At 40.9% G+C, this 26,692-nt stretch overlaps 1 protein-coding gene across 1 annotated transcript; it reads left to right on the forward strand.

The window, feature by feature from the left end:
* Positions 1-6,365: 6,365 nt before the first annotated feature.
* On the forward strand, positions 6,366-8,991 carry LOC147463282 (uncharacterized). Its single transcript, XM_086496057.1, has 4 exons — positions 6,366-7,313; positions 7,394-7,593; positions 7,748-7,965; positions 8,060-8,991. The coding sequence occupies exons 1-4, from the start codon at positions 6,366-6,368 to the stop codon at positions 8,989-8,991; spliced, it is 2,298 nt and encodes a 765-aa protein (XP_086352183.1).
* The last annotated feature ends 17,701 nt before the right edge of the window (positions 8,992-26,692 follow it).

Consider the following 26,692-nt stretch of genomic DNA (forward strand, 5'->3'; position numbering starts at 1 on the left):
TCTGTGATTGCAAAAAACAAAACTCCCCAATTTCTGAAATTTTTTCCCTATATGGGTGTGTGAGCCCCTGGCTATCTTTATCGAACTCCCACTTGCTCCACTTTCTGCATGTGACTGTTCACTTTCTATTTTCGGCCAACTTGGATCCCAAGGCACGCATGAGCATTTCCTTTCTCTATTGGAGCACCGACGACTCCATCGGTGCTTCCCAACTTACCACCCTTCAAAAGAAATATACCCTTTCGAGTGTATGGGAACATCCATGGCCACATCACCACTGTGGTATAGCTCTTGCTCGATTTCTACCAGCCGTTGCCAACCGACACAAAACCCCACCATTACCGCCCCGTAGTGCCAAGTGAGCCAACCTTCTGTCTCGCGAGCCATCACCGGCAACGCGCTGCTACAACATCGTAGCGATGCCCATGCAGGGAAGCTCTCTCTCCTCCACTTTGATACCCCAAGTGAACCATGTTCCGAACTCAGCTTCCAAATCTAATGCTCAAGCCGCAAGTTCTAGTTGAAAGCCCTCAACCCGGAATTCAATCCGGTGTGGATCCCGACACTTCTGTCGACTTTGCCGAGCCCTCCAATCCTTGCCGTCCAAATTGGAAAAATCCATCTGGCACTTCACCATTGGTAATTGACGCCAACTTTAACTCGCAATAATTTTGCCGACCCGGCCTCCGATTGACAATCCGAAAAGACCAACGTACTCCTCAAGATGAGCATTTCAATTCTAATCTATAAACTTCCATTTCTGACCTCTTATAAAACATCCACTTTCAACATAAGAAACATAGTTCTTCGGCCTTTAAAGTCGCATCTAGCATACATTTAGGAAACCTTGTCTGTTATCGAGCTTTGGTCACTGCTCCATAAACGTATAAGCTTCAAATAGCTAATTTTATTTGCATCCCTTTGCTCTTTTTCCCATCATGAAAGCGGAGCGGCACGACAACGAAAAGGACCCACAAGGGTGGGCTATTAATGCCCATCCCAACACCCAAGATTATCAACAACTATGTCAAGATAGGGAGAGTTCCCACCAAGGTTCGCAATAACCACAACGCCAAGAGAGGTGAAATCTCAAAAGTTCAACAAGGGATGGTTTTTGTGTCTAATCAAGCCATGGTTCTTGTGCACATGTTGATTCCTAGTAGCACAGCCAATGTCGGCCCCACCAAGACAACACTAGTGGGGAAGCCGTAGTATTCGCCTCTACTATGCATGATGGAGGTGATGGTTATATTGACTTGCAAATGACTACCATAAGTCCATACCTTGCAATTTCATTTACAAGTGGTATAATTTCCAAAATGTATAGCGTAAGTTTGTCTTCTAAGATGCATGGTTATAAAATTGGTGACTTTGATAGGGTGTAAAGTGAAGTCGAAGAGCTATCTAGTAACTATCTGTAACAATACAAATGAGCGATGTTATACAAAGGAGGCCGACAAAAATTGACAAGAAGAAGATCCCTGACATTAACACAACACATGCCGCCATGGAAATGGTGACTTGCAGGCAATGGATCTCTCACAGAATTACAATGCTACTTATCGTTAAACCCTCCCTCACACAATTGCGTCGAAAACCAACCACTTAAGCTTTAATACTCATGCCCAGTGTTAACGACGTGATGTGATGCTTCTCTTTGCTGTGTAAGGATCAAGGGGCCACACAAAATGGCACGAAGCAAAGCGGGCAAGTGCTGCCGCTACTAGGGACAAACCTAGGGCAGCCGCCCGATCTGACCTTCACAAAAATGATAAAGCTGAAGCTATGCCTGAGGTTTTACGACCTCTTACTTAGACACCCTCCGCTTGCTGCGCAAAAGCAGGGTTGATGAGCTCAGCTTCAAGGACACTTTGTCGTAGAGACCCACGACAAGCCGGGTCGGGCTCGACCTCAGCGCACCGTTACATCACAGCCCACCGCACTCTCAATAAAAGCATAGGGCGCAAAGCCCTTCTTAAACCTCAAGACTCTCGTATGAAGGCCTGGAATGTGGGATCGAGCCAGTCATCTGAGAAGGAAAATGCCACATTTTAGACGCTAAAATATTGTGCACATTTCACGTGTGTACCTGCAAACATATCTTTTCCCAAGCCGTGCCGCTTGGTGAAGCCTCGACCCAACTTAAGCGCCTCATGATTAAACGACACTCCAAATAAACTTATTGGCAAGTTTTACTAGAACACCCCTCAAAGGAGAAGGGAGGGAGGCAAATGGTTGAAATTGACCCCTCTTTTAGAAGACACTAGTATGTGACCCGCGCGTTGCTGCGGTCATAAAATTTTGAAATAAGAGTCGCAAAATTGTGGGTTCTCCAAGGGCTTTGTAGAACGTTTCAAGCTTTTCACGAGACAATGCCTTTGTGAAAAGACCTGCAAGGTTGTCCTGTGATGGTACATAAGCCAAGTTGATCTCTCCTACTCAGAGCCTCTCCCTGACATAGTGGTAATGCACCTTAATGTGCTTTGTGCGAGCATGAAAAATTTCGTTCCTCGCAACATTCAATGCGCTCTCACTGTCGATGTAGATAGTGTCGACAGTTTTCTGTCCAACACCCAAATCATCCATAAGGCATCAGAGCCATACACACTCAACCCTAACTGTGAAGATTGCCCTGTACTCATCAGCCTCACAACTAGAAGTGGCCACAATAGGTTGCTTCTTGCTCCACCATGATATACATGAACTGCCAAGCATGAAACAAAAACCACTTGTGGACGCTTGCGTGTCAAAACAACTAGCCCAATCTGAGTCCGAAAAAGCATGTAAGTCTAGTAATGGCAATGATCCCCCCTTGGGATAAAACAAGCCAAGATATAAAGTGCCACTCAAGTAGCGAAAAATCCTCTTTACAATCTGCCAATGCTCAGACCCTGGGCTATCCATAAAGTTGTTGACCTGTGAGACTGCAAACTGAATATTCGGCCATACATAAATGAGGGCATCCAACAACAATTTGGTAAAGAGTAACATCTGCAAAATCATCAGCATCATAAAGACTCAATTTTGAACCTGTTTCCATGGGAGTGGCAATAGGTTTGCAATCCTTGAGTCCAAACTTACATAGCAATGTCTCTATGTAGCTTTTCTGACACAAGGAAATACCACCATCACACTGCTTAAATTGTATACCCAAGTAATGATGCAACAGCTCCAAATCTTTCATCTTGAAAGTAGCATTCACCTTAAATTCAACAATATGTCTCTCATTTGGTCCAGTGATCAGCAAATCATCCACATAAAGAACCACAATGAGAAGTACATCACCCTCATGATTTACATACAATATGCTTTTGATTGGAATGTTACCAAAGCCTTGTTTGATAAAACGAGTGTCAACCTTCTCATACCAAGCACGAGGAGATTGCTTCAACCCATACATTAGGAAGAGAATGGGGTTTAGGAGGGCCTTTTTATTTGGCAGTTTAAAGAAGTCAAACCTTTTATATTAAGAAAGTAATCAAATGACAACTTTTGAATTCAAGTAGGCAAAATGGCTAGTTTATTTGAATTCAAAGTTTCCCCCCAAAATGGAATTTAAAATCTAGCAGATAAAACCATATCATGTAGTATATCTACGGAAAGAGCGCGACGTGTAGATTGTAGAATTATGATCTCCTCTCAAATCAGAGATCATATGTGGGAGTTATAAAAGGCCAAAAATCATAAACCTCTCCACCTTATTTTTGGGAGGAAAAGCACATCCTTTGACCACTCTTACACATCTCCTACATACCCACCATTCTTGCACACATGGCGTATACCTATTTCTCAATATGTTAATCACCTCCATAAGCTCATGGAAAATAAAGAGGCCCTTCTTCACCCCATCCTCTTCCTAATGACAAAGCTTTCTTACATCTGCACACTTTATCCTCTTGTCCTTTCTTGACAAAACCGTGAGACTACGTTACATGAACTTCCTCAAATATATCAACATTCAAGAAAGCAGTAACAATGTGAGATTGATGTACATCCCAACCAAAATGAGCTGCCAATGCACATAGAAAACGCATAGTAGTCATATGACAAGTGGGAGAAAAAGTCTCTTCATAATCTATGCCTTTTTGCTATGCATACCCTTTTGAAATAACTCGATCCTGATGGTGGCGATCAATCTCACCATCCGGATTGCCTTTCAACTTGTAAACCCACTTCATAGATATGGTTTTTTTGCCAAGAGGCAAATCACATAAACTCCATGTGTCATTTTCTATAAGTGCATCATATTTTGATTGCATGGCAGCCATCCAATTTTTTGAATTATGTGCTTTATCAAAAGACCCCCATAGGTTGTACATTTGCCTCATCGGAGTTTACATTTAACCTTTCACCACTGCAAGGAGGCAACAAAGTGTCATAAATTTCCTATAAGCTTATATTACTATCTCTAGTACATGACAACAAGGGTTGAACATAATCTTCCACAAACACAACATCCCGTGAGACCAAGGTATGCTTTTTTTGCAGATGATACAACCTGTAGCCTTTTCTTTCAGCACTATAACCAACAGAAATCCTGTTTGCGGGTGGCCGCGACGGACGTCCATAGCATAGCTCTCAAGCATCAACATAAAATTATCGATACAGGGGAAGCGACTCGGATGAGGCATGGAAACTCACTAGGGTGTCAATCCTAATGAAGTGAACTCGAAGAGATGCAACTACTAACTCTACAAGCAAATCAATCGCACTAAAGCCAAGTAATCTGCCTATGTCCTTCTACATAGCTCTACAGTCATCACGCACGTTCACCATGCAAATCATATCGGAATCACACGAAACTTGAAGGGAAGCTACAGGGGACTATCAGGAACATATCCTATCACTGTCATTGCATTCTGGAGAGGTACAACGATCACGATCGTTCGTCCCAAAGTACGCAAAAACAGTAAACGAATGATCCTAAAGGATCGTTTTTAGGTCCCTAAAGCCTCTCCTAGGGTCAAAACGGCTCGTGATAATTTTCGAGCACTAGTCCGCGTTGGCAGGTTGCCACCTCAGCCGCAGATCCATGCTGTCATCGCGAGAAAAGTCAATGCCGACGCCGCTGTGTACTGCAGCCGAAAGCCTGCACACTGGAACCTCGAAAAGCTGTAGCTCTAAACGCCTGCACGGGTAAAAGGCAGAGCCGATTGCAGAGTTAGCCAAAGGACGCCCCCTCCCTCTCTTCTTTGAAGCACACACTCTCTACGCCGCCGCCCGCCTGCATTGGGACTGCACTGGCACGAGCCGGGAGCCCTTTCGTTTTCCGCCCTCAGGCCCTCCTTTACAGCCCCTGCGTCTGCGCATTTATTTAGAGAGAGAGAGAGAGAAGAGAGAGACTCTTAGAGAGAGAGAGAGAGAGAAAGTGAGCACCCTGGTCGAGCCGGGTGAGCCGGGTGCTTGGTCTGCGCTATTTATTTAGAGAGAGAGAGAGAAGAGAGAGACTCTTAGAGAGAGAGAGAGAGCGTCAGTCCAGAGAAAAATGGAGAGAGAGAGAGAGAGAGAGAGAGAGAGAGAGAGAGAGAGAGAGAGAGAGAGAAGAGTATTTTTCTAAATACTCTTGGAAAAATCCAGGGAATATAGGAAATTGAAGTATGATTTTGTTGGAACATCGTGTGTGTGTGTGTGTGTGTGTGTGTGAGAGAGAGAGAGAGAGAGAGAGAGAGAGAGAGAGAGAGAGAGAGAGAGAGAGAGAATATGGCCAATTCCATGATTTTCATTTGCCAACCCAATTAAATATAACTTTATAAACTAAATAGCATAAATAGATATGGCCTAACCTAGAGACTAAATGATAATTGCCCAACTCATTTAAAAGGCCAACCATGTCTCTCTTAAGCCCTTGAGCTTAAGTCTCTCTGCATTACCATATTACCTTCTCTTCTCCATCTCTACATTCTATTTACTATCTAAATAACTTCATTTGCTTAAGCACTCTTTGCTAAGGCAATAATTTCATTTCCTAAACCTTTTGATTTCATTACATTTGATTTCATTACATTCTCTTCCTTCCATCTATCTTCTTCATCTCTACATATCAATTGTAGTCCCACTTAACCTCTATCCAACTCATGTCCAAAGTAATGGTTCGCGAGTATGAATAACATCTTCTCTTGGCGCATTCGCGAAGACCATCGGTGGATTCCAACAAGAACCCTCAAAGGGAGCTAATCATTGTCTTCTCCAAATTTTTCATCCACATCAACTAATGCGATTCAAGGTTAGTTTGGGCGAATTGGCCTATAGTTGATTCAATTGATATAAAACTTAATTTGATATCATTATATTGCCCGTTTAACCTCTTGTTCTACAAGCAAGCATACTAATGTCGATTTTGTGTGTGTGTGTGTGTGTGTGTAGCAATGGAGACCCAAATTGAACTCCAACATCCACCTAGTGGTCCCTTCAATGCAAATGAACTCAAATGGGTAGAGAAGAAGTGTGATAAGTCTATTTTTGGACATATTCGTGTTGCATACTTTCCTTGGAATCGCTTGGGGGATTTTCTCAAGGGGGAAGAGACTCTTGCAAACATGGGAACTAATTTTAGGCGTCATTCGGTTAGAAGAATTCAAACGGGTAGCTTGAAGCAACCCACTATTGAGAGCTATTTAGAAGAAGTCCTATTTTGGTGTGGTTATGGTCCTAAAGATATGCGTGGAAAGCAAACAATGATTCCACGCACCGAGAAGACCCCAAAGATAGGGAAAGGAAACCGTCCACACTATTTAAAAGGAAATCGAATGTGTGGTTGCCAATGCCACTTCTTTGCAAAGAGATTGTATCTCCTTGAAGATGTCGCTTGCATTTGCTACATTCAAATGCATCATGTTGATGAGAATGACGAGCTTTGCCATAAAGAAGGCATGGTGACAAGCTTAGGCCGAAATCTATGCTTTGCACCTTGGCTTTCTCTAGAAATCAAATCATGGGTCTTCGACATGTTATGCAAGGGATACACTCCAATCCAAGTTCATGAAACACATATCCAAATAGTTCATGAGAAAAAGGTGAACAATTCAAACTACACATTGGCACGGGATGATTTTCTTTCAGTTAGAGATATCCTCAATATTGCAAGAAAGCATGCAAGTACTACATATGAACTACATTCTAGTGATGCCCAAAGTGTTCGAATGTGGACTCAACAACATGCCCACGATGTGTTCTACTACGAGGAGATGGACGCTACACATAAAAAACCCTTTGTACTTGGCATCCAAACACATTGGCAACTTGAGAGGTTTGATCTCTACGACAACAATGGAATAATTTCTATGGACTCCACTTTTGGGACAAACTTTTACAAGGTAAACTCTATATATCAAAGTGACATTTTTAGAGAAGATATGTTTATGATCTCTCTCTAATTTTAAACTTCATTTTGTAGTTTCAACTCTACACCATTCTAGTCTTTGATAGTTATCAAAATGGAGTTCCAATTGCATGGGTCATCACATCAAGCTCAGAAACAAGTAGTATTGTGCAATGGCTTACATGCCTTCGGAATGGGGCTCTTGATTACAATAGGAGATGGGAGGCCAATGCATTTCTTGTTGATGATGCAACTGCTGAGATAAATGCTATAAGGTAACTCATTCTCATGTTATTGAAATTCTCACTTGTTCCTCTTGTTTGGTTTCACAAGTGGTGCTTATGAATGTTTTTAACCATTGTCATTTGTTTCAAACACGGTCGTATTCAATATTCCAATTTATTTGTGCTTATGGCATGTCCGACGTAGTTGGCTCAAAAATTTGGTAAAGAAAGTCGAAGATTGGACAACAAGAGCTCTAATGTTTAGGTGCCTTGGTGCAATCATGAACATGCGTGTTGAAGGTGGAGCTTCAGAGGCTATTGCACTAGATAACATAAGAGATAGTGTTGTAGATTTCTTAAGGGATTTTGCACATGAGAATGCCTTCATTGAATATTTTCGTACTTATTGGGTGGGAAAAGTTGGTAAGTTTGATTTCTAACTTAAGCACTTGATATCTACCAAACAATACTATTGTTCTCTAGTACTTATGTGAAATCATTTTCTATGCTTGTGTAGAGATGTGGGCTAGAAGTGTGAGGATGCTTCCCCATGCTAATCAAGACACAAATGGAGCCATAGAATTGTATCATGCTACATTAAAGTCTCGATTTCTATGTGGCAAAAAATATATATGGGGCCGTAGAATTGATTGGCTCTTACATAAACTAATAACCTCTTGTTTGCCTTATTTTTGGTACATAGATGAGGCAAAGAAAGGTGGATTTGTTAGAAACAAAGTGATACAAAAATTGATTGAGCATTCAATTGAAAGGGCTCAAACTATTCCCGATGGCGATGTGGCCTTTTTTCAAGAGGGTTCTAGAGTTATGGCAAAAATCAAGAGCCAATCTTCTCGTGGTGGGGTGCATTACCTTGTGTACAATGCCGATTGTGATTGGGGATGTTGTAATTGCCTATGGGCAATGAAGGGTAATATGTGCAAGCACCAAGTCAAAGTTATGTTACTCAAGGGTTTTAATTTGAGCACTATTTTGGGCAAGTGCCTTAACTTGTATCATGATGGACATGACAATATTATTGCTTCTACTAGCAACTCGCCCATAATGGCTCATAGGGGTGAGGAGATAGATTTATGTCAAATTGGTATGAAAGAGCAAACCATAAAAAAGCCAAATGCGGCCCAATGCTATGCACATGCTCTTGATATGGTGAAAGAAAATCCGAGTTTAGAAGCACATTTTGATGTTTTGATGCAAAGACTCTTGCTCCATTTGCAAGAGGTGCAAGCAAGGGGATTGGATGGAGTTTTACATCCCGCCAAAGAGTTTGAACCAATACAAGATGGATTTGGTAGCTCTATACAACGAGCGAAGCCATTCATTGAACGTCATGTGAGAAAAAGGACCTCAACAACAACGAGTCACAACACGGCTATGCCATTTCCACGACCAATTGCGAAAAAAAGCGGTCAATGCAATCTACATTAGACTCCCATGCTTTGGAAGATGGGGATATGCATTGTTGATGATTGTAGTGTTGGATGTTTATGGACATTTTGAGTTTTGGGTAGCCAATCTTTCATCGCCAAAATTGTGATCTTTCATCGCCAAAATTTCATTTGCACGAATAGCTTTGATTTATTTTGATTTGAGTATAAATGTAATGGGCACCTCATTTTGTGAATAATTTGTGGAGTGTAGTGCCAAAAGTGGGAAAAAGGGGGAAAATGTGTAGAAGTAGGGATGTTTGTGTGTGTGTAAAAATTAAAGCGGGTAAAGATGGAGAAATAGTGTGTGTGTGTGCGCGCGTGCGCACACGCGTGTACCCCCAAAATGTAAAGTGGGTAAAGATATAGAGATAATATGTGTGTGTGTGGTTGTGTGTGTGTGTGTGTGTGTGAAATTGAAAGTGTATTTTAACCGGCTGAAATCCTTAAATCCTGGTTAGATTTTGAGCTCACCTTGAAGAAAACTTTGGTAATTTTCACAAGTTTTAGTGTAATTACTGGCAAAAGCTTCATATTTTGACCCTTTCACCGGGAGTTGGCACCATTCAATTTACGAGTTGTAACTCTACCCTCTCAAAACAGCTTTTAGTGTAATTACCGGCGAAAGGGTCAAATTTTGACCTAAAAACCGGGAGAATTTCACGTTTGTCCTTATTTTTTTTGTTAGGATTCCTGCATTCCTATATTCCCTGGATTTTGCCAAGAGTATTTAGAAAAATACTCTTTTCTCTCTCTCTCTCTCTGCATTTTTCTCTGGACTGACGCTCTCTCTCTTCTCTCTCTCTCTCTCTCTCTAAATAAATAGCGCAGACCATCTCGCTCTCTCTCTAAGAGTCTCTCTCTTCTCTCTCTCTCTCTCTCTCTCTCTCTCTCTCTAAATAAATGCGCAGACGTTTAGAGCGTGCGTGCGGTACAGGCCTATGGCTACGGCTTTCCGAGGTGCGGCGCCGGCATTGGTGACTTTCCTCGCGACGGCCAGCCCAGCGTGGCTCTACGGCTGAGGTGGCAACCTGCCAGCGCAAACTAGTGCTCGAAAATTATCACGAGCCGGTCAAAACAACATAAAATACGAATATAAACACTCAAACAGTGATTTAAGGCTTAGACGGATGCGTTTGAAACCTTCACCGAATCTTGAATGGAAGAGCAGAGTAAGAGGAACACAATGCAAGAAACAAAACTGAATTTGGATTACCGTAGCCGCAATGGCGAAGATTACAAATTTGAACAAGAAGGAGCTCTCATTCGTACGCTGTCTTCTCAGTTTTTCCTCCAAAAAGATTATCCAAAACTTACAAAAAATGGCCTTTATAGATTAGGTCTTTGCAAAAATGGCTTGTCCGGCCATAAGCCCCTAATCTTAAAACTGGCTCTCTAATATACAATTGTTCCCAAAAGGATAATCATACATCCTTGACAATTTCCCGGCTTAGAGATGCTTCTTTACAAAAGAATTTTACAATGGTTTCTCAGGAAATTACGGTCCTTCTGGCCATGGCCGCCTGTTGCCTCTTCCGCCAAACACTCCCCCCTTCCTTATCCTTGCACGCCCTCGTGCATGTTCAGTGCTTTGGCCGTTGATGTGGCTCTAATGAAGCGAGTGTCGCTGAAAAGCTTCTTGTTCGTAGTACGGCTTCGAGGGCTTCTTGGTGTTGTCTGAATGGATTTTCTGATAATGTGTGTTGGTATGCCACGTACCTTGCCTTGAGGTCCTTCGCCATGGGATGGAAAATCCTTGAATCCATTTCGAAGAATCCTGTGACAAAGGCCTCTTCAAACGTTTGCAAGTAGTGTGATGGCAGGTACATTAGCCTGGAGTACATGGCCATCAAGATATGCCGTGGCGGTGAATCCTGTAGATTCCAGCAGATGCCTCTGTGTCCTTCCAAGAATAGATTCCACGGATGATCGTTGCCTTCAGTGTCTTTAAACACCTGGATGCAGGTGACGATCATCCGGGCTATCTTTACTAACATCTGGCAGGCCAAATCGGGGACATCCTGTAGCAAAGTCACTGTTGAGTTTAGTGTGCTGACCATGTACGCCACTGTAGGGGGTTGCTGCGCTGTCAGAACCGGGTAATTTAGCTTGTGCTGCCTTGACCCCTTCCATGTTGTGAAATCTTTCCAAGTGCGTCGTCGAGGGACAGGGAAAAATGTAGGATCTATTTGTATATGTTGAGGCGCGTCGTGGTAATTTGTTAGATCCTATGGTCCTTTGTCCAATCACTTCTGCCTCCACTTGGGGTGGTCATCGACAAGCACCTGAGCTTCTTCCACTGTGAGTGCAATGCCCTCGTAACCCCCTTCTTTGTTTTGTGGCAAGGCTGGCCGCATATTTTCTTTCCACAAATTCGCTTCATGGCACAGCAAAGGAAACGGGAGGTATTCGTGGCCAAACCCTTCCACCTGCTCTTCTGGTTGTAAATATGCCAGGGCTGCTGACTCCAGTATCTTCTTTTCATAGAGCATATATTCCTTGGCTGGCCCCTCTAGCATGTCTTGAATGCTTTCACTGAGTTCATCTCGTATGTCCAGATCGGGTGCTTCAAATTCCTGCTCCTGTTGCCCTTGGTGTGAGGTTCCAGGCAAGTCTTTCGCATGGTGTCCAGGCAGCAGTTGCGGTTGAGTCTGTGCCTTGTCTTCTTTGATCTGCTGTTGGACAAGCAGATCTTCTTTTTCCTTTAGCAATGTATCACCAATCTGTCTCTGAATCTGGAGTTCAATGCTTGCTTGAGCGAGTTGTTGCTCCACTTCTTTTAATTTTAACTCGTTTGCCGCTGTCTGGGCCACCATTCCTGATACGAGCAGCTGTCTTTGAAGCCTTTCTTGCTCTAGCTCTGCTTTTAGCGTTGCTATAGTGTTCGCTGCTATGGCATTATCAGATGTGGAGACCAATGCTCCAGTAGGTTCCTGATTAGCCATCAAAGCCGTCAGAGTGCCCTTGATAGTGCTGTAGGAGTTGCTAAGCCTTTGAAATCTTGCACTTTCGTAGGCAAGCTGCTCTGTCGCTTTCTGGACTCTGGACGTCAGCTCTTGGCACTCTTTCTCTTTGGCAGTCAGGTCTGTTCTGACGTCCACCAAATCTTTGATCAGAGACTGAGCCTGCTGCCGCTCAAGGTCTCTTTCCTCCGTTGTGCGTTCTAGTTGTGTTCTTAGGCTGTCTAACTCTTCTTGCCCTGATTCTTGCTTTTGTCGGGCTTCCTTTACCCGCCTTTCTTTTTCAGTTAGCACCACATATTGACACTGGAATTGCCGTTCTAACTCTCGCAGTGTTTGCTTGTAATCAAATCCAGTCACTGCTTGGCATGCTTCTTGGTATCCGATGGATTCTGTAGGTAGTAAAGCTTCCTTTTGCAAGGTTGAAGGGGGAGGAGTTGGCTGTTTTTTGTTCGATGGAGAAGGGGGAGGAGGTGGAGATTTGGGTGATGGTGGAGGTGATTTTCTAGGCGAGGGAGGAGGTGATTTTGGCAAGGGAGGAGGCGGACTCGATTTTTCTCGCACATGTCTCCTTTTGGAAGTTTCCTCGCCTTGTTGCGAAGCAGATGCTTTCGCTTTCCTTTTCTTTAGAATCCTGATTATTCTTTGGCGGGTGATATCCGCTGTGCGTCGCGCTTCCAGATTCCTATCTCTCTGGATCTGCTTAAGCTGTTCAGCCTGATTCTGCTCTTCAGCCGCGTCTTTTTCCTTCGTTTGTTCCGTGGATTGTGAGGATATGTCCACTTCGACAGCCTTTTGTTCTGCTTCCAGTCTTTGCTTCTCAGCCCGTAGGCGAGTTGCATTTTCTATCCTTTCTTGCCTTTCTCTTTCTAATCTTCGTTTTTGTGCCTGTTGCGTTTCCATTGCTCGAGCCTGTCTGTCAGCCCGCAATTTGGTGAGCATCCTTAAACTTCGAGATGAAGATGTGGGCAGGGATTTGAGCCAGTATTTCATCCGAGATGTGAGCCTTCGCATTTGTGGCAAGCTCCTCCACTTCATATGGTGCTGCTGTCCACTGCCTCTCTTTCTTTGGGCGAGGCATTTATGTCAGGAGAATCATAAGCTGTCAGGATTTGCTTTTCGCAATCAATCGCATTTAGACTTTTTAGTAAAAACAGTTCAAAAGTGAAAACTGATCATAACTTGAACAAATTTCATCCATTCTTGTCCATATTTCACTAGTGGGACTAGGAAGGCTAGAGCTATGACTTATAAAAATTTGAGCCAGTTCTGGATCTGAGGTACACTGATCGCGATCATAGTACAGAGGCCAAATTTGGATTTGATCATATGAGTGGGTTGCTGATAGTTGGAGGGTCATTTTGGTCCACTCTGTGTGTCTTTTGGACCACTTTTGAGTTTACAGGTCCCATTTCTGGGTTACAAAGGGAGTTTTGGACTAGACTCTGATATTTTATGAGTTATTGATGTCCAATTGGCTTGAAACTTGGATGGTGACTTGAACAAGATGTGTACAAGGGATCTGATAGGTTTTGGTCAAATTTTGGATTTGAGGTACACCGATCGCGATCGTAGTACAGAGGCCAAATTTGGGGGAAACTAGATGGTCATGATCTCCTATGCTTGCCTAGCCCACTGATGATTTATTTTCAAGTTTGGACTTAAAATGAACAATTTAGAGCAATTTTTCACTATTTGACCATATTTTACTAAGTCTAACCACATTTGGTTTTCTTGATGAATTTTGGTTGGATCCTGGAGTTAGTTGAAGTTAGTTCTGGAGCTCCCACTGCTCCCATGATGTTCTGCTGCTATCAGCCTACTCCATTGTCTGATTTTGACCTTATCAGGCACTTTATACCCTGTCTTAGGAGGTTTTCCAGATTTGTGCATTTTTCAGGCATTTCTTGGATATCCATGTGATGTTTCAGCATCCTTAAGTGATCCTCGGCTCCAATTCTAGCTTTGTGTGATCAGACGAGACCGAAATTACCATATCTGTACTTGTAGGAGATATTGAGATCCATCCGAGGTTTTCTGCAACTGTCATGACCCTTAGTCGGACAAGTGTTCCTTCCAAACCATCCATCATCCTTTTTAACCAAATTTGGGTAGTTGTAGGTCAAATTTTCCCTTTTGGGTTGTGTTTGACAAATTGGGCCCATTCTATGAGCAAAATTTGTGCATTTTCCTTGAAAATTCAAGAGGGTGTACTTTTAACTGAGTTCCAAGCATGGGCCAACTCAAAAGTTGCAAAACCTGCAAGTGGGGGCATCGATCGCGATCGTACCATGGAGGCCAAATTTGGTTTTGACACCAACAGGTTGTAGGCGAGGTTGAGGGGAGGTGTTTTGCAAAATCTGTCCCAGTTTTTGTCAGTGAGGTGCACCGATCGCGATCGGTGTACCATCACCAAATTTGGTTTTGACCACATGGCTTTGTTCCTGACCTTGTGGGGAGCACATTGATGTGTTCTGTGGCTGAAAAAAGTTCTGTATGGAAGCCTCTAAGGGCCCTCGACCTCTTTGACCCCATCCGACTTTGATTCGATCCTTTCGCCCGTTTGTGCAAAGATTCGCGCTTGCATGCATAATAGACTTGATCTTTACTTAATAGGGAACATACCTGTGAAATCTGGTGTGAAATGATGGCTCCAACCGTCCGTACGGGGCAGAAACGTGGCAGCTCTCTTTAGGTCAAAAAAGCTCTCTCCTTCTCTCTCAAAAGGTGACAATGAACAATGAGCTAGAATTTGGCCTACCTGATCTATATCTTCCCGAGATTTTCATAACACAGGGTTGATTTTTCTCACCATTGATCTTGATTTAATCTGCATACCACTTGTGGGTCGAACTGTTCATCATTCCAGTGTCGTATGACCGTTTGATGCGATTTTGACGAAATGTAGTCATGATCATTGAGGCCGAAATTTGACATCTTCAGATTAGCTTCATATCTTCCATGCTTGATAATTTATTCTGATACTTCGGCGTTTGCTTCTAGAACTTAATTCCGACACTTGTGATCGAGATTTTTTGAATTTTAGATGTTTTATTAACGAAAATCAAACACAATAAAATGAAAATACTTATTAACTGGCGAAAATTTAGCCAAAATTATTATACTCACCCCTAAGCATATATTTTCTCTAGAAGCATCCCAATGCTCCGGATTTGTCATTACAGCTCATTATTATGCTAGTCGGATGATACAAAAAGGAAATTGCTAAAAATGCCAGGTTTTGATCGAATTTGTTCAAAACTGAACTCTAAATAATGAAAAAAAACACACACGTTATGTAAATATATACACATTGGACCTCTTAATGGTCCTCACGGTTACTCCTCCCTTCCTTGTCCGAGTTGTCCCGGAGGAAGGGTGGTGCATGTGCATTGGTTTTGAACTCTGTGTCAATGCATGGCCATGTCATGTGGCCCTATTCTGATGTTTGAGACAATGCGTTGGGTAACAATATGCTCTGCATGATGTGGGAATGGAATGTAGTGTTCAGTGGCTTTTGATGGCGAGGGTAGCTGTTTATGGAACATGAGAGCTTGCAGTTGAATTGCTCTTTCCTTGATTGTTGGTGTTGTGCCGGCAACTATTTTTGGAACCCATTTATATGTGGTTTGCTGCATCGTTACCGATTCTGCTCTAGTTTTCATTGGTTTGCAGTGCCATTTGGAAGATTCAGGCTTCGTGTTTTGAGTTTTGGTGTTCCTTTCGAGCTCTGGCATTTTAGCGTTATCCATTTTTGGTTGCCATTTCCACTTGGAAGTAGCTTCGGAAGGTTTTGGAGATGATGCTGCTTCCGTCAGGAGTTTGCTCTCAGGTAGCAATATCTTTCTCGGTTTGTTGGTCAGCAATGATTTCCTGATCCAGACCTTCTGAATAACCTTTGGGGTTGTCTTTGGCTGAATAGCTGGTTGCTTATTGTCGATGGGGATACTTGGCCACGAGTAATCTGTATTGCGAATGGAGTCATGTACACGTTAGAGTCGTGTGTGTACCTTAACGCATGTTCTGACCATTCAGTGACTGCATTGTACGTTCTCATCCATGGAACTCCTAAACATATTGATTCTTTGATTTCTCCGTCTTCCATTACGAAAAATTGATGAGGGCAACTATTTCCATCAAGATTGATTGGTAAGTTTACTATTCCCAGCGTTGGCATTGTTGCACCGTTTGCCGCTCGTAGATCACGTGTGGATTGCACGAGTGGTTCATCTGTAAGCATCCTGTAAGTGGAGAAGTTGACCACATTCACTCTTGCACATGTGTCAATTAATGCTCGCTGATACCTGCCATGCGGGAGTTTGACATTGATTCGAACATCAATTCCTGTTTCCCATTGCTCATCAGTTTGAATGATAGATAAAGGAATTTGAGTCGTGTCCGGTGGTGTAGGAATTATTTGTTGTTGTAATGCTTGTTTTCTTTTTAAAATCCCGACTTTGGCCTTTTCCTGCGCTTGAGCTTTTGTTTCTTTTGCTTTGTTCTTGAGCTCCTTCACAGCGTATATTTTGGCACGCATTTCTGTGGTTAGTGGCAAGTTGTATTTCTTTAGTCTGTAACCACTAATCCAGTTAGGCATTTCCTCTCCCTCTAATGTTGCAAGTTTGATGGCACCGCTAGATGATATGTCATGAATCACATAGGGTCCATTCCCTCGCTTTTTGAGTTTTCGGGAATGTTGTTTTAGGGTATACATTAAAAAATAATCTCCAGTAGCAAATTCCTTGCTGATTACGTGTTGATCAAAGAATGATTTCATGTTTCGTTTTTGCGCATAGATTGACGCAACTGCTCTCAATCTAGTTTTATCCAGTTTTTCTAGGACATCTACCTGATTGGATAATTCACGGCCTGTCCATTCTAATTGTTTAGCGACTCGAAGTGTGGGAATAAGGAATTCAACTGGAAAAATTGCTTGCATTCCATAAACCATGTTGAATGGAGTCGTTCCGATGGATGTTTTGTAAGCTAGTGGATACGCCCATAAAGCTGAATGCAGCTTTTGATCCTAGTCAGCTCTCGATTCGCCGACAATTTTGGTAAGAATTGTCACCAAAATTTTATCGTACTTTCTGCTTGGCCGCTCGCTTGTGGGTGATAGGGGGCGGACTTCCTGTGAATTACCATGAATTTGTCCAATAGGAATTCGATCACTTCATTGATGAAGTGAGTGCCTCTATCGCTCACGAGCTCAATTGGTAAGCCATATCTGGTGAAAATGTTCTCGTACAAAAACTGTGCTGTCGTTTTTTCATCATTTCTGACTGTTGCTTTAGCTTCCACCCATTTTGTTAGATAATCTGTTGCCACTATAATGTATTGAGCGTGCGTTTTATACCCCGGAGGCGTTATCGGTCCTACAAAATCTATTCCCCATTTCGTAAACGCTCTTGCCCCCATCATTGGCCTTAAGGGCATATCGTCTCGCGCTCTCAGAATTTTCGTTTTCTGGCACTCATCATATCGTTTCACAAACTCTTCATCATCCATGAATAGTGTAGGCCACCATATGCCCGCAATAAGAATTGCTTTGGCCGTTTTGTCAGCTGAGAAATGTCCACCAGCTTGTCCGCTGTGTGCTTGCTCTAAGATAGGAATGTATTCCTCTTCAGTCGCGCACATTCTCAATTGATGGTCCTTTCCCCTCTTGTAAAGAGCGTCCTCAATCAGTACATAGTTTTCTGCCTCTTTCATAATTGTTTTGATTCGTGATCTACTCATCCCCTCAGGCAGGATCCTGGTGGTGAGGTATTCAATGATGTAGTTACTCTATCGGGGTGCTACAGACAATCTGAATAGAGTCGCGTATTCTATTGGCTTTTGAAGAGTGCATTTGACACAAGATTTGACATGCATATGAACACTATGTTGCATTTTTGGCCAATACACACCCGCTCTCATCAATCTCTGGTACATCTGTGCATGCCCATTGTGAATTCCCATTGTTTGTATCTAGTGGACAAAACCCCTTTGTCCACTTGTTCTCATGTAGCCATTCCCTACTGTAAACTACCTCAAAGAGCTATGGTTGTAAGTGAAGGCACCGTTTTGTGGTATGCACAGTGCGAGAGCGCTCCCGCTTCTCTGGAGTACTTTGAAGAAGAGCTTCTTCATTATGCTTCTTGCTCTTCATCTCTTCACATTTGATCCTTGTTCGAGGGATTAATCTGCACCTTGCAAGTCTCGCTCCATTTTGAGGTACATTGTCATTGAAATCTTTCCAACCTAATGCCATATCCGTGGAGAGAAAGAGAGAGATAGACAAAGAGAGAGAGTGAAAGATAGAGAAGGTAGAGAGGACAGAGTAGAAAGTCATGTTTGAACTCCATCTTGGGGACGTAAAGAAGATCTTGCAAACAACTACATACCTAAACTCTTTACTTACTTGCATGGGAGCTTGCAAAAAACTACATACCTAGGCTCATGTGAGCTACATGCAAACTACTGCGAACATGACCATAAACCTATCTCTAAATTTAAACCATGATATATCCTGAAGCTAAACTTAAATATGAAAACTAAATCCAAAATCTAATCTTAAATCTAAACCTAATCTCTCATCACTATCATTAAATATCCCTAACTATGCTCTAAACCTTAAATATAGAGTTAGATCCTAAACTTAACCTCAAAGCTCTAATATTAAACCTAAACTTAAACTCTAACTTAAATATAAAAACTAAATCCTAAACCTACGACTCTCTCTCTCTCTCTCTCTCTCTCTCTATATATATATATATATATATATATATATATATATATATATATATATATATATATATATATACACACACACACAAAGATGCATTCACGAAGCTCTTCACCGACCGATACACTACTTTATCAGACAATGCAAACATTAGATTAGATCCACAAAGAGTTTATCAGATTTGTCTCATAAATCATTTTGACATTTTGAAGATGTTTAACATAACATTTCATTTCATATTCTCTCTCTCTCTTTCTCTATGTCTCTCTCTCTCTCTCTCTCTCTCTCACACACACACACACACACACACACACACACACACACACACACACACACAATGTGTGTGTGTGTGTGTGTGTGAGAGAGAGAGAGAGAGAGAGAGAGAGAAAGAGGGGAAGGGAACGTGAGAGAGAGGAGAGGGAAGGAGCATACCTGGCTCTCCTTCCTCTCCTCGTGTGTAAGTGTGTGTGTGTGTGTGTGTGTGTACGTGTGAGAGAGAGAGAGAGAGAGAGAGAGAGAGAGAGAGAGACATGGGTGTTTTGCAAGAGTGCCAAAATTTGGATCTACAGATCTAAGTTTTTTGCGCTCGCATATTTTCTTTTTATAGGGTCAACGTCGCTATAGCCATCGCTATGAGCTACGCAACAAATACTATAGCAAGGCCTATAACGACGCCGTGAATTTTCCACATTTGAGCATCACACTGCTATTGTCTCTACTTTGAAGAACCTCTTGTAGTGAATCTTTGTGTAACCCATTCTTCTTATACTACTATCATCAATGACCTTTTGAACGTTTGAAGTACTCACCTTTGTTTCATTAATGAACTCATGGATAAAATTTTGTTTCACCTTCTTGAATTTGGAAGATTCAATAATATCTTGAGAAATAGATGGTGAAATCAGAGAAGAATAAGAGTCATTTACCATGAGTGGATCAATATATTGTTTTTCCTGGATGCATATATCTGGAGAAAGTGAAAAAAATACATGAAGCATGCTATGGAAAAAAAACAAAGAAACTTTTTGAGCATTTTTTTCAAGATTTTCAAAGAAATAATGCAAGAGAATTAAAACTTACTTTATGGCTCAAATTCTTCTTTTAGGTCCATCACTCCGTGCTTTCAATGTTTCAATATTTGAAACTATTTGATATCTATACTCTTTATAATGGAGCTTAAAATTTTTGAGCAAGGAGAAGGCATCCACATCCATATGTCACACTGTGCTACATTTCAAAGGAAATTTTAAGAAATGCAAAAATGAAAGGTAGAAAATGATAAGACTTCTGAGTCCTAGAAATGTAAACTAGAAAACTTAATACTTTGTCTATATTTATAATAGTTTTAGTTCTTCGGAAGGCCATGGAATTTCACTTAAGGCAGTGACTACTTTTGCTTTTTAAAGCCATGTGAAGGGTGGGTTTACTTTGCATTTTGAAGGAACTTCCCTCCATGTGTCATGTAAGGCTATGGCCATGCGAAGCTTAGTGGCTCGTTACATCAGCCAAAAATTTTCGTTAGCGTATAGATTTTCATCGGCTTACTATGCCTAAAAGAGCATAATTTTCAAACTACGTCGGTTTCTTGCCGATTAGTCCTCTTTTTCCTTCTCTATTGTTTATGTCTCACTCTCCCTCACTACTTGCTGCTACCCGTGACGTTTTGGACTGTCGAGCTGTCTTAGTTAAAATTTTTGAGGCTTGTAGACAACTAAGCTTTTTGTGGCCATGTCCTAATGAACCTCCCTTTGTAGGATTGCACAAAACTTCCATGTCGTAAATGATCTCTCTCTAGCCTTACTGCTGAAAGCTCAATAGTTGCACGTATGTATCCGTGTTTTGTGTGTATGTGTGTGTGTGTGTGTGTGTGTGTGTGAGAGAGAGAGAGAGAGAGAGAGAGAGAGAGAGAGAGAGAGTTGGCATGCCATTTCGTTGAGGTGTTGGAGCGTTGCAAGAAGGCCTTCCACATTTGCATTGCAATACTGAAGTGCAGCGAGCTCAATGATTCAACAATAGGAGTCCAATGATTTTTTGTGGATGTCCTGCACGCATTATGTGTGTGTGCGTATATGAGAGAGAGAGAGAGAGAGAGAGAGAGAGAGAGAGAGAGAGAGAGAGAGAGAGAGAGAGAGAGAGATGCGACGTTATTGATTGCAAGATTTTGTGTGTGCTGAGAAATAGAGAATGGTCCATGTGATTCATCATGTGTGTGTGTGTGTGTGTGTGTGTGTGTGTGTGAGAGAGAGAGAGAGAGAGAGAGAGAGAGAGAGAGAGGGCTATCACACCAGCATGAGAGAGAGGGCTATCACACCAACATGAGAGAGAGGGGGGAGGGAGAATAAGCATTGGTCTTACAATCAGCAATCAACAAAGCGACGATCAACAGAATCCACAATCAAGAATCATGAATCAACATTGACATCTACAAAATCGAGAAGTACCGTAATTGGAAAATTTTGATCCGACAAATCCAAGGCAGAAGGCGTGTAAGCCCAAGGCAAGATCGGACCTCAACAGATAGCAAAGGCACACGACAAGAGGCAAATCTGGAAAATCTTGGCTATTCTTGAGGCCTTTATTTTAGATTTCTTGCTCTTGCCTTAGGTTGACTCAAAATCCAAAGGTGAATCTCAAAAGTCATAGGTGGGATTGCACTAAGCCTAGGTTTTTGCAAGCGCTTAAAGACAAATTAGATTTTTTGAAGCAAATCTCAAAAGTTTGTAAGGGGAGTTGCACTAAATCAAGGTGAGACACAATACTTTCTCCCAAGAACTCAAAAAGCTTACATATGAGAAATTTTAGGGGCAACTTTATTATATTTGAAGGCTATTACACTCAATTTGAAGGCTATTACACTCAATTTCTTTACTTTGTAGGTTTTCTCACCTTGAAATCTAAAATTTAGAGATAAATTTTAAAAGCTGTAGGTGGGATTACACTAAAGCGAGGACTTTTCAATCATTCAACTATACTATGTTTTTGCCAAAAACTTTACAAGCAAATTTACTATATTTTATGGCTATTGCAGTAACCTTCTTTGTAGCTTCTCTAAACTTTAATTTAGGTTCTTTGAACTTTGGAGATATTCTCACCTTGAATTTAAAATTTAAAGTTGTGATGTTACTTTTTAAGCCTTTTTGCATCCATAGCTTTTTTGGAGGATGGGGATGTTGTATATTTTATGTTTCTAATTCATTACAACTCACTCTGACAAGTGATAAGTGAGTGCTGGTAAAAAAAAAGTTTTTTAAAAAATTAGAAGTAAATCTCAAAATTTGTAGGTGGGATTATACTAAACCTATGTTTTTTCCTCCAATTGTTGTGGGTGTCCTAATCTTCAAATTATATCTTATGAGTGTGGATGGACACACACACACACACACACACACACACACACACACACACACACACCCCCTTTTCTTTGCGCCCAATCCACTCTCTTTCTTGATTTGTCTTGGTCTCCAAATCTCATCCCCTTCAAGCCCTTTCCTTATGTCACGTGGCAGGGTCCTCCAAGGTGTATTAGATATAGTCAAGGAATTTGTAGGTGGGATGACACTAAACCTAGGTTTTTCTTGAGCACTTGCGTACACAATAGTTTCTTGCTATTATTCAATAGTCCATTATCTATAATTTTTATAATGGAGCTTGAAAAATTAGAGGAAGGTGAGGGTCTCCACATGTCACCTTTTGGTTGATTTGCACGGCATGTTGGATCAACACCAAAATTGAGTTATTGAGTCCCTATTGGTTGTCCTCGCTATAGACACATTAAAGAGCCTTCAAAAATTACATGAAGTACTCCGAATTCAATGCAAATCAATTCTTTCCCACACGGTGATGGTCACACACAGACACATAGTGCACACATGTATGCGTACACATACACACACGAAAGCTTTGAGGCGTACAATTTTGGGTAGTATTGAAAAATGGTGGATTTGCACAATCTCTCTCTCTCTCTCTCTCTCTCTCTCTCTCTCTCACACACACACACACACACACACACACACACACACACACACACACACACACACACACACAAAAGTTAACACGATGTCAGGTGCACGATTTTGACTATTTCAAATTTGTAGGTGGGATTACACTAAACCTAGGTTTTTCTCAAGCCCTTGCATACACAATAATTTTTTGCTATTATTCAATAGTCCATTATCTTTACTCTTTATAATGGAGCTTGAAAAATTAGATGAAGGTGAGGGTCTCCACATGTCTCTTTCTGGTTGATTTGCACAGCATGTTGGATCAACACCGAAATTGAGTTGTTTAACACTAGGTTGGTAACCTAACAGGACATAAAAGTGTCCTTTCAGGGTTTTGAAAAAAACCTCCAAAACCATAGTAGATCCACTCATTTTGTAAAATCCTTTCATGAGGTTATAGTTCAAGGCCTACTACACATGGAAAAAATAAGAAACTTGTAAAAGTTCTCATCTTTTGGTCACACCAAGCCTCCAAAGTTGATGGACCAGTACATTTTCATGAAAACAGTCATTTCTTATGTTTTGTTGCATAAAAATAAGATTAGGGATTTTTGTAGGACTTGAGATAAATTCCCTAGTTAACTTCAATGATTTGGTGATCAGAACATATGATTGCTTCTCACTCACTATTTTTTGTTTTGCCAAAAGAAATAGGTACAAAAAAGTTGAATTTTTACCATTCTGCAAACCTATCATCAAAGTTTCTATAGCCACGCTCAATACAAATAATATATGCATGTTTTCTTAGTTCCCTATTGTCCTTTAGGTTCATAAGGAGCTATGCATCATGTCAAAAGAATAATACATCTCTTACCAAGGGGAACCTTGGGGACAAATATGAAGTGCTAAATACAGCAAACATGAAAAAACTGGGTTCAACATTATGAGTTGTGGAATCCCATAGAAACTATTCAATATCTAGCCAAACTTGATCCTCATGACTAGATATGGTTACTACCTACAAAATGCATGTAGTTGTCACACGAAACTAACAATATTGAAAAAGCTATACTTGATATACTAGAATGTTTCGTTTTCTTCTATAATTGAAAAAATCAACCATCGTTGTCTACTATGCAAAAAAGGGTATTAGGTGCCCTAAAACTCAAGGAATATTAGCTTTATGTTACAATATGTGACATACAAAATCAAAACTACATTTGGATATTATGAAAGCCACCAAAGAAATCATAGAAGAGCTAAAATTGGCTAAAAAACAGGATTTGACAATTTTTGTAATTTGGTCATAACTTACAACTTTAACATTTATTTCTCCCTAGAAGCATCAGGACATGTTGAGGACTACTAAAGATAGTTCTCTAGCATTATAGACCTCACAAACATGAATTCTAGAGTGGTATAGTTGCAAAAAGTTGAAAAAAGCCAAAAACAGGACCCGTTTTTTCACACAGTTTAGGTTGTGAAATGTTGTGCAAGGACAAGGTTAAAGATGGAATCGATATTCCAAAAAAATGTCGAGTTTTTTTCTGCTCATGAGACAACTTTCTAGATAGATAGCACCTCAAAATCCATTTTGAAACTCTTGACATAATTCAAGGAAAATGGTCACTTAACAGGACATAAAAGTGTCCCAGGACATAAAAGTGTCCCATTACCAACCTAGTGTTAAGTCCCTGCTGGTTGTCCTCCTTTCTATAGACACAATTAAGAGCCTTCAAAAATTACATGAAGTACTCCAAATTCAATGCAAATAAATTGTTTCCCAATGGCTTGAAATAGTCAAAATTGTACACCTGACATCGTGTTAACGTGTGTGTGTATGTGTGTGTGTGTGTGTGTTCCAATAACAGTATATATAGACACCAATGAATTTGAACAATTTCAAAAGACAGTTAGAGACTATGTCAGGGAAGGGAGTGTATAATTCCATTTCATTGTCTAGAATGGTCTTATACAACAGTGGAGAGGTCTTAGAGCCTACCAGTAAGATTGAAGAGATACAAGTCCTGCAAATCTTCAAACCAGCATACTTTGATAGCTAGAGTTGAGAAGGTAACCCTCACCTGCATCCATAGAAACTATACAACACTCAGTTAGTATTGGCACTGTATGAAGGTGATGCATGTGTATCCCACTTGTCTTTGTTTGAAGTCCAAAGGAGTATTCTTAATACGTGATTTTTTCAAATCTCTTTCTAGATCAGACATAATCTCAGTCAAGGCATCGACTTTTTGATTGTTCAAGAGATGAATTTGATTGAACAAAATAGCATTTTCTTTTATCAACCTTTGATTCATAGCAATTACTTGCTTTGATGTCTCCAACAAAGGGCAACAATAGCCATAAATATTCTTTGCTCCATCTCTAGAAAATTGTAAAAGAGATGTAGGATTTCTAAAATTAGGAGTTGAAAATGTGCAAGGATATATCGGATATATACTCCCATCACACCATAAATCAAAATATTGATGACCCAAACATCTCAAATGGTGTATCTGATAGATGTAAGATTATGGGCTTTATTTCTTTTTTGTAAAGGCTCATGTTCTTCATCTATTTCAATATGAAGATTGTATTTACGTTTGCATTGACAACTAGATAAAACACCCTGAGAAAAGTTCTCCATTGTAAGAATAAAGAAGGAAGATGAAGTTTGACAATCAAATAGCTATACAAGCTTAAGTTTAACTTTAAAGTGGAAAAAGCCTAGAACACGTAGCAAAAACATAGATATTGTGATGTGAAGTGTTTCAATGCATGTAACATGTTATACAGAGACTAAATTATGTACCTATTATGGATTTGTTCATGATTTTCCTTTGAATAGATTCTTTTGGAGAGAAGTATACTGCCACGCTATCACCTCATGTCAGATTCTATCTTTTTCAAGTCCATGGATTCATGCTACTCTTTCAATTGCATGGATTCATGCTACCTCCTTCTCCTACATTGTTGTGATCTTTATAGTTGCGTCAATGGAGGGTGCATATATGTGACAAAGGCTCGAAAACCTTGCACTAGAATAGTATGACAAAAAGCAAGAAGAGTAGCTAGCTTATCAAAGCAAGAAAACATCAAGCTTGCCATTGTCTCAGCTCCACCTTATCACAGATCAAATGACTTCTAAGCCATATGATCATAGGAACAATTTGTTTTTGGTCCCATGTTGATTGCATGGAAGCTGCTCTGCTTATATGGTATCTTGGGCACATCCTAGCTACTCCACAATTTCTTCTTGCTTTATTAGTTCAAAATATCCTCTTGGAGAATATTATCATTTTTGGTCCTTCATTTGGGATGTTTGTACGAGCAAAAATATTTTGTACATTCATGAATGGCTGCTAGTACTTGCTTTGATGTAGAGACCTAAAATCCTAGAGCTAGTAATCATCCAGCCTATTGTCATGCCAGGTGCACTTCCTAATATCCTCAACTACCTAGTATGACTATGCCCGTGGTAAAATTTTGTATGAAGAGTCATCTAGACTCTTTTTATCAAAGAGGGCCTCAACCATGTTAGTTGGTTTATTGTATTTTGAGTTATTCATCTCTTTTTTGAGAAAGCTGCTTATGCACTAGGATGTGTTACATGCAAGGTTTAGTGGTGTAGTCACAACAACTCTGCAATAGGCATGTTTTTTTGTTTTTGGTCCTACATTGGCGATGCCCACATGAATAAAAAAATTTGATACTGATAAGAGTGGTTACAAGTGTTGACCTTCATGTAGAGACTTACACAGCCATGGCTAGGGCTACATTTTCTCAGAAAGAGAGGCCGAGTAGATTTTGTCGCATTCTCATCATGGCAACCCTCCTTTGTGCTTGTATTTTTTAGCTTGGAGAAGTGAAGGAGAAATGTCTCTATTTTCTAGCCGTGAGGAGACAACCACAATATTGCTACCTTGCCCCGCATTGTGGGCTGAAGATCAACCCCTCCCCATGCATTTCTAATTGTATGTCTTGATGTTTCTTTAGGAGCAAGAGTGATCTTATGCCCCTTGATTGGACACTTGTCCATGTTTTGGCTACAAAAGTATGTACAAATGATTATTA

The sequence above is a fragment of the Adiantum capillus-veneris genome, chromosome 2, assembly GCF_014529385.1.
Source record: "Adiantum capillus-veneris isolate H3 chromosome 2, ASM1452938v2, whole genome shotgun sequence".
NCBI lineage: Eukaryota > Viridiplantae > Streptophyta > Polypodiopsida > Polypodiales > Pteridaceae > Adiantum > Adiantum capillus-veneris.

What these genes read in the sequence shown, in the direction of transcription:
- LOC147463282 (XM_086496057.1), top strand. Translation starts at nt 6,366, where the DNA reads ATGGAGACCCAAATTGAACTCCAACATCCACCTAGTGGTCCCTTCAAT. An exon ending in GCTGAGATAAATGCTATAAG is followed by an intron (nt 7,594 to 7,747) that starts GTAACTCATTCT and finishes TGTCCGACGTAG; the next exon opens with TTGGCTCAAAAATTTGGTAA. An exon ending in TTATTGGGTGGGAAAAGTTG is followed by an intron (nt 7,966 to 8,059) that starts GTAAGTTTGATT and finishes ATGCTTGTGTAG; the next exon opens with AGATGTGGGCTAGAAGTGTG.